The sequence below is a fragment of the Heterocephalus glaber genome, unplaced genomic scaffold (assembly GCF_053883595.1).
Source record: "Heterocephalus glaber isolate CG9 unplaced genomic scaffold, H.glaber_assembly_v1.0 deba00001673, whole genome shotgun sequence".
Classification (NCBI taxonomy): domain Eukaryota; kingdom Metazoa; phylum Chordata; class Mammalia; order Rodentia; family Bathyergidae; genus Heterocephalus; species Heterocephalus glaber.
Genome location: NW_028258410.1, coordinates 17,703,681 through 17,717,126, shown reverse-complemented (window position 1 = coordinate 17,717,126; position 13,446 = coordinate 17,703,681). Strand labels below are relative to the sequence as shown.

General features: G+C 50.5%; 1 protein-coding gene across 2 annotated transcripts in view; it reads right to left on the bottom strand.

The window, feature by feature from the left end:
- The window catches only part of Nfatc2 (nuclear factor of activated T cells 2), a 117,867-nt gene that overhangs the window by 23,158 nt on the left and 81,263 nt on the right, over nt 1-13,446 (bottom strand). For both annotated transcript variants that reach the window (XM_013077178.3, XM_004858043.3), the window contains exon 9: nt 11,274-11,963. In XM_013077178.3, the coding sequence (XP_012932632.1) occupies nt 11,274-11,963 (690 nt within the window). The remainder of the gene's footprint in view (nt 1-11,273; nt 11,964-13,446) is intronic.

The window sequence follows — 13,446 nt, the reverse complement described above, 5'->3', positions numbered from 1 at the left end:
CATTCCAATATTTAATCTAAAGAACCTCTGGATTGAGACAGATTCATAAACCTGAGCTGGCTCTTGATGCAAACAAATGACAAAATAATAACAAAATGAGGAAGAAAAACTTTCAGATATTTATGAGACAAGTGAAAGTTTGATCACTAGATATTTTGTGATATGAAGAAAGTATTAATTTGCAGATGTGCTGATGGTTTAAAGAAACACACTGAACATTGATACAGGAAACGACATAATGTCTAGGATTTGCTTCAAATTATTACTGAGCAATCCAGGTGGCAGAGGATGGAAGTGGTGAAGAAATCAGATGGGCCTTGCGGTGATTACAGTTGCTGCTGGGTAGTGGGCACACAGGGATCCACTCTGAGACTCTGTTATTTATATACAGTCAAAGGATTTTGCAATGAATCTTTAAAACTCTTAGCCCTATTTAAAAACCTTACCCTGTGGCCATGAGGAGAAAGCAGACAGACAAAAGAAGCAGAGAACAGCCCCACGTATGCAGGTCCTGTGTTAGGTAGCCATAGGAACAAGTGGTGCTTTTGTACCCAAGGTCACAAATTCTGACTGAGTCAAAATAGGAACTCTGAGTGACTTAGCTGAGAATGAGACAAACAAGAGGATGGTGTGATGGTAAGTGACCACTGGGGGCCCAGAGGGACTGAGTGGCAGGGGCTGGGGGGAGCGTACGCTCTATCCAGGGAGGGGCCCACTCCGCTGGCCTTGGCTTTGACTCCAGATAGCTGCCATGCAGAACGTGGGACCCAAGGTGGCCAGATCCTTGGATTCCTGAGGAAAGCCGGAAATCTGTATTTTGTGTGTAATCCCCTGGCTTTTGAACGTTGGTATCTAATCCAAATATTTTTTTTTTAAGTACTGTGCGGGTGGGCCAAACAAAATATCTGCAGGCTAAACACAGCCCATGGAACAGCAGTCGGCCACCCTCTTCCAAGTGCTAAAGCAGACCACAACTCAATCCATCTGTAAGAAGCGGAGAGGGTGCTTTAATCAACTTTGGGTCAATTCTTTTTTAGACATCCAATAAAGCTGAGCATTCAAAAGACACCATCAACTTCCAGAAATCTACAAGGACTGGCTGCAGAACATTTCAAAGGCATCCACCATGTCGTCGGCTTATGCAGCAGAACCACCACTTTGTCCAGAATTTTGGAAATGAACAACCAGGGAGTATCCCCTCAGCTTTCTTGGGAGAGTGGAACTAACCGGCTTCAGATGAAACCCATTTGTGAGTTTGCAGACTGCCTCAAACTCAGCCCCAAATGCTTGCGACAGAAAATCCCGTCCTAAAACCACGTTGGGAGGCTCAGGGTAACACGACCAGGGCTCTCTCCACTTTGGTTGCTTCGCCGGAGATCCAGTTTCATGGCAGTTGAAAGGGACGAGACAGATGTCATCCCTGAGCTGGTTGCTGAGGACCAGAACAGACTCCTTCAAATTCAATCCTCCGTGTCTCTGACTCACCTACAGACAGATTCTTGACACTCAGATGGGCAAAGCAGGCCCAGCCTGTCCTTTATAAACAGTCTCAACTTGACCAGATCCCGGGATCAATAAAAACTTAAAGAGGTGTCAAAAATGCTACAGGGAAGAGCCAAATAAATGGTTCTGTCATTCCTTAAGAACAAACCCCCTCTTTTTTTCCCCTACCAGGATGAAAAGTAAAAGAAAACTGGTGCGAAAATAAAACTGAACAGGTCCAAGGTAAGAAGAAAGACCAAAATTATCCCTGAAGACAACACCAACCACGAAGTGTACCCACATCTCAGTTCTACAGGGTGGAGCAAAACCAGAGCTACTTCCCAAAAGGTTATTTTGGGCATGGGTTTTGTGAGTTTCCCCTCTGGGAAAACAAAACTTTGCCTTTTATTCAAACTGGATTTATTGGTGGGGGAGAAGGTAGGGAATAGAGAAACATCTAGAGTCGAAAATAAGATTCAATCAACTGGCATCCAAGTTATAGCCTCAAATAGCTAAATTATTTTTCAACTTTTTTTTTCAGTACTGGGGATTAAATCCAGGCCCTCTCTCCCCACTCCTTTTTATTTCCTTTCTTTGGTTATTTTGTATCTTGAGACAGAGTCTCACTAAGAGTCTAAATTGAGGTGTCGATCTATATATTCACAAAAACTCTGGCTTACTTCGGGCGTGGCCTAGGCTGAGTAAAGACCCACCCCAGCCTGTAGAGTGCTCATGACGATGTCCCAGTCTCCCCAAGTGGCTGCATGTCAGGAAATGAACATGGTCTCCAGCGGCAGGAAGGTGAGCCCAAGCACTTCTGCACCGTGTTCTGAGAGGAATGAAAATACGAAGAAGGCCTTTCGAATGTTTTAAATGCTGAGCTCCCCATAAATATGGTTCAGCCGAGCACCTTCCTCGTCACAAGGACATTCATTTGTTCAGGCAAGAGAATGGCCTCACTTGGAGGTGGACACTAAATGCAGCGCAAATGACTCAGGCAGTTGAGGGCACTGGTTTGGCGGGATGACTGTGCAGCCATCGATGGCAGGGGCTAATGTCTGTCTTGGTCCCTTTCTTGGGAGCTGTCTGGTCTGGTGAGGCAGATGCTGCTCTGGAATGGGCTGAGTGGACAGGAAGTCTGGGGGTGGACTTTCTTGCGGTTTGGTGGCTTTTGACCTCCACATGCAAGCACACATTCCTCTGGAAACATCTGCTTTGCACAATTGCAGAAAGAGGCTGAGCGTTTCTGGGTTAGGGGGCAGCTGCAAGGTGGCTTTCTTCCACTAGTCAGCACTGCAAAGTGTATCTCATTTGGGGTGAAAATGTGACGTCCTCAGAAGGAAAGGGGGACCAACTGAGGGGAACACAAAGGTGTCACTGGGGACAGATGCCTACCTGGGGCTCACTCTTCCAGGAGAGAGAGACTGCTATGGGCTCGATGAAGTGATCTTCAAATAGCAACTCACTCTTACCAATTTCGTGGGCTCATCCATGGTCAGCACAATTTTCTGAACTCTGGAACTTTCTAATGAAACTCTAAGTGTCCTTCACTGAATTAACAAGCGATGGTCTGACAGGATGAGAAGAATCCAGGCTGAGTCAACCTCTCAGCACTGCTTCAAAGCCCAGCTTTGCCCCTGCTACCTCCATGGCCCAGAACTGATGGCAGATGATGGTGATACTGCTGCTGGGGGTGAGGACAGAGTGTACGAACAACCGTGCGTTTACCCTGCACAGCGGGTCCTGGGCATGTGCGCTAAGGGCTGTTCCCAAGAGCACTCTTACAGTAACCTGGGGATCTGGGAGCCGTTCTCTTAAGTAACCTGCCCAAAGCCCATTCTGAAAGTTCTGAAAGTCCGCCAACACAACCCACACTGCAGAGGCCTGGATCTGAGGCTGGACATATGGGGCCAGCAACCCCGTTCCTTCACTGAGCGACAGGTGTGCAAGGCAATCTGTCCTCGCTGCTTGTGATACCAGATTCCCATCCACAGGGAACCCATGTGGATATTTTACTACCTTTGGCAAAACAAAGGGGGAAAATAAGAATATACATTTGCAACTGCTCATGACTGCATAAACTCCAGAACACACATTGCCAAGGTCAATAGAGAAGGTAAAGTTTATAAGAGGAGGGGGTGAAAATAATCTAACATATACAATGCTTTATGGCCCTGTACAATGCATTGGTACCAATGAGATTTACAGTATATTTGTGATACTGACAGTTCATAGGGATGACGATTAGGAAAAAAACTGTCTAAACAGGCTCTCAGAGGAGTGGCAATCATGACCAAAAAGGATTGAGAAAAATGTTCTAGAAAACTAGAGAAAAACTAATATCAGAGAGCAAAGCAGAAATGAGAACAAGATTTTTGCTGGATTCCTTTAATGTTATTTTTCCAAACATATGGACATAACATCTATATAAAATATCCTTTTAAAGAATTCTAAAACGAACATAAGAATGCCAGCACAGGCCCTCAGCAGGCCCCTGGCATTCTGTTGGTGTCCTGTACAGATGCCCCTGTGAATTAAACTAGGTATTGGTGGCTTCTGATGATTTCTGGCACATCGCGTCGCCCTACACAATGGCACCAGGTATCCACAGGCCCCAGGCAGCTCAGCCAGGTGTGCCTGCATAGTTCTCACCAGAACAGGAAACCCCGGTCACCCCTGAATAGCCCCAAATGGAGCCCAGGCCTCCACAGGGCCCTCAGTGGACTCTGCACACCAATTGATAAAGCAGCTGCTGTGTCACAGCTGGCCATGGGCACTGAGCAGCCCCAGCACAATCTGCCTGGCCTGCTGCACACAGGGCAGCCAATTACAGACTGCTTTTCCTCCCTGGATCCTTCCTACTTCCTGCCCTCCAGAGGGTGTGTCCCCAGCCCATTCCTGCCTCACCTGCTTCTCATGCATGGGCACAGCCAGCCTCTGGACACAGAGTTCCTCAAGGACACTCCAGCCTCTCTAGTGGCACAATCAAAATAACTTGGGGCACTGGTCCATGCTCCACCAGAGTGCCCACAGCAGGGAACACACTACCCAGAGTCCTCAGTAGCCCCTGGACCGAGGGCATCTTCCCTCTGGGCAGATAAGCATCCTGCAGTCCTCCAAGGAGGCTGGCCCATGGCAAACCTGGCTTCACCCACACGGAAAAAAAACGGCATGAGGGTGAGGGATCCCACTGCCAAAGACCACGGTAGCCAATTTTTTTTTCCTTCTACATAAAAACATTCTTTCTTTCTTTTTTTTTTTTTTGGTACTGGGGATCAAACTCGGGTCCTTGCACTTGCACAGCAGGCGGCGAAACCACTGAGCTAAATCCCCAGCCCCCATAAAAACATTCTTAAAATGTGAACCATGTCTAACAAGAAGTCGAGGTGATTATATTTATAACAAAAACATCAGCTAACATTTATGGATGATTCTCTTGTGCCCAGCACAAAGCATACGAGCAACATGCATTAATTATCAGTTTCTTGTGTTCTCAGCAAGGCCCAAGGCAGCAGGAAGTAGGACCCCCTCCATTTTACAGATGGGGCAGCAGAGGCACAAAGAGGCTAGTAACTTGTCCAAGGACACACCATGGGTGGTCAACCCTGAGCAGGTTAGCATCTTAGGCCTCAGTAAATACTGGGCACAAGGAGCAAGGCAAGGGGAAGACGAAAGCCATTGCCTGGTGCAGTCCTTGATCTGTGCTGTACCTTTGGCTCGAGCCACCTGGCAGCCCAGGGCAGCCACCTCTACAAGGAGTCTACACGGAGCTGACACACTCTGCACCAGAGGGGCTCTGCCAAGGGTGAGGGGAACGTTTTCCCCACAGCCCTGAGGTGAACAGAACATCCACGCTGCATCTCTGCTGCCTGAAAACCAGCCTCAGTGACTCACTGGCCTTCTTCTCTGGGACGGTCTCCTATCTGCTTTTCATGTGCTCTCATCAAGCAAACCAAGGCCAGGTGTTTAAGTGGCCAAAATAAAGGTGAGCGTATAGAAGGCACTAGAAGAACCTGGACAGCAAGCAGGCAGGGCTACCGCTATCGATAACAGTGTCACTCCCCCTGGACATCTCAGGAGCCATATGTGTTTTTGTTGGCACCTTGGAGTTCAAGTCTTGATGCACCTGTAAGCAGTCTGTGAGTATCTGAGGGGAAGACCGTTCTCATGAGTGAGGAAACAGCTGGGCAAAGTGTAAACAGCGGTCCCAGACAAGGTGGCAGGCAGGTGATACTCCCCCAGGTCGGCAGCTCAGGTCCATCCTAAGAAGGCACCATCTCCAGAAGGGAAGGCTGGAGCCAGGTTCAGAAGACAGCCAGTGATTACACTTCAGATGAAACTTCCATGCACTGCACGGGGCACAAGCACCGTGGGCAACTGGCAGGGCCCTGCTCCTGGCCATACACACAATGGAAATGTTTTTGTCTGGGCCCCAAAGTAGACAGCTTAAGAATGTTCAGAAAACTCAGAAAACTGGAGGCTACTCAAATGTCCATCAGGGTGAATAGGGATGGACAGACTGCAGGGTGTCCTGCCAGGGCAGAATCCTCCACAAGGAGAATAAATGAATTCAGCCACACCCGACAGCAGGGACAGATCTCATGGCCTCGAGGTGGACAGAAGAAAGCCAGACACAGAGAGTACCACCACGCACATGTGTGTGGGCTCTGACTGTACAGAAAGACAAAACGAGCCTCTGGAATTAGAAGGCAGGAAGGCGGCTGCTTTTGTGGAAGGGACACAAGGACATGGGTGGGGTTTCTGAGGTGCTGACAAGATTGTCCCAAGCCAGGCAGTAATTTGGGGGATGGCCCCCTTGTGACACACAGAGTACACTACTGATTTCTAGATGGGCACACATGGCAATATTTACATAGAGAGTGGAATATTCAAGTCCATTTAATCAACACACTTCTGTGAATATTGTTTAAGTACTTCATATTCAGAATAGAGAAGCAGACTTTAAAAAGAGCAGAATGATCTACGAGTACAAACTCTCTCTTATACACACACACACAGCATGGGCTGTCCTCAACCACTGACGGGGCTCCAGCCATGGAGAAGACCACATCCTTTCTCCTCACAAGGTTTCTAGAATGGGGTCAAAGGTGAGCCTCGAGCCAGGCCATGCCCCTGCAGTCACAGCCCTCCTGTCTGTGGCTGAGTCACCAGGATGCCTGGGCATGCCCAGCCCCAAGTCTGCAGTGGACTCTGCGATGAGATGGCCCAGTGACCGCAGAACCCTGGGGTCAGCTGTGGGGTCAACATGGCTCCCCGGACCCTGGGGTGAAAGTCACGTCTGAGGCCCCTTGCCCTGTGCCTCTGCTGCTTGCACAGCCTGGGTGGCAAAACGTGGCTGCCTTCGACCTTACACAAAGGAAGTGGGAGGGGAGACTGCACTGTGCACATTCTGCCAATTCCAGGTGTATTTTAAATAAACACGCCGCACTATGGAAAAGGTATGTAAAGCACACCTTCCGTAAAAAGCCACTACCTCCCCATCATAGTCCTGCCCTGGGATTTGCATTCTTCACATGGCTGGGTCTAAAATGAAGTACAGTGGCTTCCCCATCCCTGGGGGGGGCACATCCCCAGTGGGTGCCTGAAACCACCGATTGTACTGAGTTCTATGGTTACTGTCTTCTCCTACCTTAGGCACAGTAAAAGATTAACAATGGTAACTAATAATAAAATATCCATTTAACAATATACTGTCATAAATGTGACTTCAAACTTATGAACTGCTTTTTAAAAACTTATGAATTGTTTATTTCTGAAATGTTCCACTTAGTATTTTGGACCATGCTTAACTATGAGTAATTGAACCCAAAGAAGGAAAGCCCATGGCATATGGGAGACTACTGTAAACCTTTTGTTGTCCTAAAAACTTGTCTCCCTCCTTCCAACTCTTGCCTCCTTATAATTCATTTCTCAAAGGCAGCCAGAGAGATCTTTACAAAAAGTAAATTAGATCACGCTGCACCACTGCCAGAAACCGGGCCACCCCACCTGCTGCTCTATTTTGCAGCCTTTACCACCTGCTGTTCCCTCTCCCTGAACCCCCTTTCCTTGGACCTTCTTCCCCTGTGGCTCCTTCCTCTTGCTGGTCTCCAGGGGCGCTCCCCAGCTGGCCACCCTCCAGCTCCCCCATTGTGTGAAGATGTCTTTGCTGTCTGAAATCCACTTGCTCAGTTATCATCTTACATGCTAACACCTAGCTCCTTGACCATGAGAACAAGGGCTACATGACTCTATTTCACAGAGACTTTCTGCAGGTGTCTTCTGCCCTCACAGAGGAGAATGCAGAGGCAGTGCTCTGGAGCTCCAAGAAAGAATGGAGCCAGGCAGCGGTGTCTGTATGCAGTAATTCAGGCTGGCTGGACGCAAACAAGGTGCGAGGTGCATCCCCAAGGATGCTCTGGGTCACGGGCCAGGTTTGGGAAAAGTAGCCAAATCCTGGGGGTTTCCCTAGAACCCAGGGGAGATGCAAGTAAGCTTTAAAGATGAGTGTTTGCATTTGTGCTAGAATGGGAGGCCTCCCACATACAGCCACCTGCTGGCTTCCTCTTCCAGCAGCAGAACCTTCTCAGGCCCTGGGCACGTGAGGGCCGGGCTCTCACCCCATTTTCCAGGAAAGCCAATGTGAACAAAACCTCAAGGCAGACAGGGGCAGATCAGAAGTGCTCGCAGGCTGGAGGCCCACTGCCTGGCCCGCAGCCTGCTTAGCACAGCCAGAAGAGCCCTCGGTAGGAGAAACCCCTCTGAACAGGGTCGGAAGGACAGGACAGGACAACATCTTAGAAACCCAGGTATCTCCCAGCCAGATGGAGGCAGGACCTGGCCACTGGTCAGAAATAAACACAGCACAACACAACAGACTGAGACATCTGCACCCCAAGGCCCAGCGAGAGCATCTGGAAATGTGTCCTGGGTTCTTGGGCAGGAAAGACGGAAGTCCCAGTACCCGGGAGGCAAGACTGTACCCAACTCTTCCTGGTGGCCACAGCAGTGGGACAGCAGGGGCTCACCATGGGCACAGCAGCCGTGCTGGGCAGAGTGTGGGGACCAGGCCAGCCGAGCCCTGAATGTTACCTGACCAGCAGCACCTTGCTACTTCTGGAGCCACATGAGTAGGAATTACCCTACTCTCATACCATGTCAGGCCAGGGCGTTGAGTCCTCGAGCTGAGAAGCCGAAACGGGGCACACAGGCTGAGGCAGCGCCAGGCTGCAGAATGCTCTGTTTCCTTTGTGTCACTAATTCTGCTCCGTGCTGGGGCAGGCGGGCAGGCTCCAGGCAGAGGACCTCCATGCTCACAGAGGACCATACAATGCCATGGAAGAGACCACTAGAGGGGGCGATGCGCTCTTATCTATAATCTAGTCACTTTGAGAAGTGCCACTGTGGGAGCTACACTCCCTTGTTTTAGAGCCTTTTAATGTCCACTGGCACAGTAAAGGTTCTGAAAAGTCCCTCAACAAATACATTTTTTAAAAACTTGGTTGAGCCTAGTTACTTTCACATTTTCAAGCTATGGAAACTTTTCCAGAGGATTCTCCTAGAATCCCACAGGCAGGAGTCATGCAGAATGTACTTCTTCCTGGTGAGCTATCTCCCTGAGTTCACCATGCCTGCGGGCCTGCCTGTGTCCACAAAGACGCCTCAAGGCTCCATGCTCAGCTGCTTCCTCTGCAACATGAGCAAACCCATCCAGGAACCTGTGGCTATTACAGACATTCGTGACTACCTGGGGTCACCTGGATACTGGTGGGTCCCCAACATCTTCATCTTCAACAGGGGATGAGGGATGGGATGGGAGACCGCAGCTTTTCACTCTGGGGACTAAACTAGCACCTGTCACAGACATCTGGAGACACTCCTGCCCTGCTCAGACACTCATTTGATCCTAAAGCACCTCGTGGCCAACACAGTCCCCGGATGCACGGGGGGATAGGTCCAGTTACAGCCTGATCCCCTGAATTAGCTGCATTCTCCACACTGACAGCCCCTTCCAATAAGCACTGAGACGTCACCTTGGCCCTTTTGGATGCAAGTCACACGCAACAGAGTGCACACAGGTCTCCATGGAAAACTGCAGGGACCCTGCACCCAATTACATGGGCTCGGGCAAAAAACGGGCCACACAGCCACACTACCAGGTCAGCTCGGGAAGGCACAAGGGCAGGATGCCCTGCGCAAGCAGCCCTGAGGTCTCAGCTTGATGGGTTTAGGGGATGCTTTTGGTTGGCGGTTTCACTAGAGAGAGGATGCAGAAACTACTAGAAGTCACAGAATCTCCAGATAACTTGGCTCATCAAGACTGTGTAAAGTACAAAATCAACAGCTTCTGAGTGAGCATTAAAGGATTTTCCTGGCACCAAAGAGTGTGAATTCAGGTTTTATCATAACTACTGGAGGTGAAGTGCTCCGGCAAATTTCCTACTCCTGGGCTGAGTCCTGAATGTTAATTTTACTAAATAATTGAGTTTTCAGGGTACAGATTAGGGATTCCTAATCCAAAAATTCAAAACACTCTGAAATGCAAAACTATTTTGAGCACTAACACAATGCTCAAAAAGTTTCAGATTTCAGATTATTATGAATTCCAGACTTTCGTAGTGGGGATGCTCAACTGGTGAAGTCTTTACAATATTCCCAAATTGAAAACACTTCTGGTCCCAAGTGCTTTGGGAAGGGGTGCTCACCCCGTGTGTGAGATGCTACTGGCTATAAAACTCGAAGCCGGGGCAGGCACCTGCCAATTAGGGTTTCCTTAAGAAATTCTTAGGGGGCCAGGGATTTAGCTCAGTGGTTTCATCGCCTGCTACGCAAGCGCAAGGACTAGAGTTTGATCACCAGTACTAAAAAAAAAAAACAAGGAAGAAGAAGAGGAAGAGGAGGAGGAGGAGGAGGAGGAGGAGCAAACTCCTACCACTTGCTTTTTCTTTTTTCCTCTGGAGCCCTCAAGAAAAAGCTGCTCTGCTTGCCTCCTCCTCTCCACCTTGCAGCTGTTCCTTGCTGATCTCAGGTGGAGTCTGATCAATGCAACTGGAGGCCCTTCCACCCCAGACCCAGATCAGAATATCACAGCAGCTCCAACAAGATGCACCCTGGCGAGGCTCTGCCTGAAAATTTGGGCACCTGCAGATCCACACAGGGCCTTCCTGCATCTTCCTCCAGGGCCCCCTACAGGAGGACATTGCTGCCCTCCTGTCAGTGTGCCCTGCGTCCCTCCAGCCCGCAGCAGGGAGCCGCTGCTGCCACCCAAATGCCCACAGGCCCCATTCATGCTCCTGCTGATGGAGCCCTTTCAATGACCACCCACTCTCCTTCCTCCTGCTGACCTCTCACCCCTCCCCCTACACACAAAGGAGGGCTATGAAGTGGTGCTTTGCTCTACAGGAAGAGAGAAGGCTAGTTTTCCTTCCTCTCTGCTTTCCTATCCTCGATCTAAATTTGGCAACTGGAAAGAAAGTGGAAGCAGTTAAATGGACCCAGTTCATGACCCTGGGGGACAACACGCCTATGGCCACAATTGCCCTCTTTGGCTTTTCTGCTGAGGTTCCAGGGGGGAGCATCTAAAACTGTAACCACCCACCCCCAAAACTCCTGCTGGGCGATGCTAGTTGCACAGCACCACAGGCTATTGTATTCAAGTCCCTAAATTAAGTGGGGACCCTGAGGCCTAAGAGGTTGAGGAATATGCTGCACCCTGGCCATGCAGTGAACTTCCGGGGCTGGAGGATTTGGGGCACCTTCCTTAGAGGCAGTGAGAAAGTGGAGCATCTTACCGTCATCCAAGTAGGTCTGGTCCAAGTTCTGCTCCTGTTTAATTGTCACTCCCGTGGGTAGTACTTCCTTTTGCTCACTGACTGGGGGTCCGTTTTTGGCGGCTCTTTGGCTGGGGGCATTCTGCTGTTGAATAACTGTGGGGTAGGAACCCGGGCTTAGCCTCTGACCTTGACTGACAGGAGGGAGGCCAGGCCGGGCAGTGCCAGGTGCAAAATTCTCGCAGTACATGATGTGCTGGAACTCCTGGTGACTCCCACAGCGCAGCTGCTGGTTGGTGGGCGAGTAGTGGATGACCGGTGAGGCCTGCTGGTTGGCAGGAGTGGGGTGGAGCAGGGCTGGGTTCTGGCCCTGGGAGCCGGTGTGCACCAGCACAGAGCGGTGGGCATCTGCGAGGGACAGGGGTGCAGCCATGAGGGCTGGCTGCTGGTAGCCCAGCAGGCTGGGGCTCAGGCTCTTGCTCCGCTGGTAAAGAACGGCCGCTGGGTTCTGCTGCTGGTAGCGGGCGTCAGGGGATGACAGCCCTGATCGGAACTGCTGGCAGGGAGCCATGGTGGCCACAAGGCAGGATGGGGACTCGGCCACCATCGGGTGCTGGGGGTAGTAAGGCTGGCTCCCCAGGCCTCCATGGGCGGGGCTGCAGATCAAAGAGGGGTCGTACTCATCGCTGGGCTCTGTCTTGACGGCTGGGACTGCGAGGAGAGAAAGGCACACGGTTGTGCTAACCACAGTGAGCTGCGATGTCACAGAGGGTTGGCAGACAGTGGCTGGGGACAAGGCTTCAGGGGCCCAGATGGCTGGGACCAAGTGGCTGCGCTCTGCCACTTATCAGCCTTGGCCAACAGGCTCCCTGTGGGATTGACTTCAGTTGGAAACGTCACCCTGGCAATGACCAGAATTATAAGTTTTTCCAATACTGGAAAGGTGGTTGGTAGGGCTGACTCAGCACTGGAAACTTCACAGCCTCATTCCCTGAGGTGAAAGCTCAGAGAATATTTAAAACTATCCTTCCCTCTAGCCAGGTGGATGCATGTAATCCCAGCATTCTAGGAGGCTGAGGCAGGAAGAATGTAGGTTCAAACCCAGCCTGGTCAACTTAGCAACTTAGTGAGACCCTCACTCAAAATAAACCCTTTTCTAAAGTAGCTGGGGATGTAGCTCAGTTAAAGGCCCTGGGCTCAACCTCCAGAAACACAAACACACACACACACACTTACACAATAGGGCCAGGGATTTCGTTCAGTGGTTCCAGCACCTGCCTTGTAAGCACAAGGTCCCAAGTTTGATTCCTGGTACCCCTCCCCCCCAAAAAACTATACCTCTCTCTTCCCCTGACCCTGGCAGTTCCTGTCTTAGCCCCATTTTCCTTCCCACTACCTGTCACCCTCTGAAACACTGTGCACGTCTTACAGACAGACTTATTTATTATCTGAACCTCTTCCTCCAGAACACTAGCTCCTCCAAGGGAAAGGTTTTGCTTGTTTTGTTCTCTACTGGATCCTCTGAGCCCAAAACAGCAGCTGGTACTTAACTGATGCTCAGATTTTTCTGGACAATGGAACAACTGTCACCCTCTACTGTTCTGTAGTAATTGGAGAGAATGAGATCTCCTGGCTCAGGCCTCAGTTTCCCCACCTGTTACCTGGCAGTAACAACGACCCTACCCAATGAGGGAGTCGGGAAGATTAAATAAGATGTGTATGCAGGGCACAGAGCAGTGAGCAGCATGCAGTCAGTGCTCAATCCTTGCTGCGGCTGCTGTTGCTTCCTCCGTATTATTACACCACCCCTTGTGCGGTCCCGTAGCTGTCCCCTTCTCCCCACACCCCCAGCACTGATCATCAGAAATTCCCCTCCCTGCATCTTCACTAAAGCCTCAGCAGGCTGGGAGCAGGGGATCCCTCTTCTTCTCCCTGGAACACGTGGACTGTGGTGACCAGGCTGCAACCAAGGTGGGCAGGCTGAGCTCCCCAGCGCTGGGGGTTGGGAGGAGGCAAGTAGGGTGGCCTGCCTGACACCAGCCACCAACGCCCTGTCTCAGGATGCCACTGGGGGCCCATATCTCAGGTTCTCGTCTGGGCCCTGCTCAACCAGGTGAGAGCTGAGGCCAAGCTTAGGGAGGCCTCATTACCACAGTGAGAGGGTAGCACACCGGTGACAAAGCATAATAAAAAA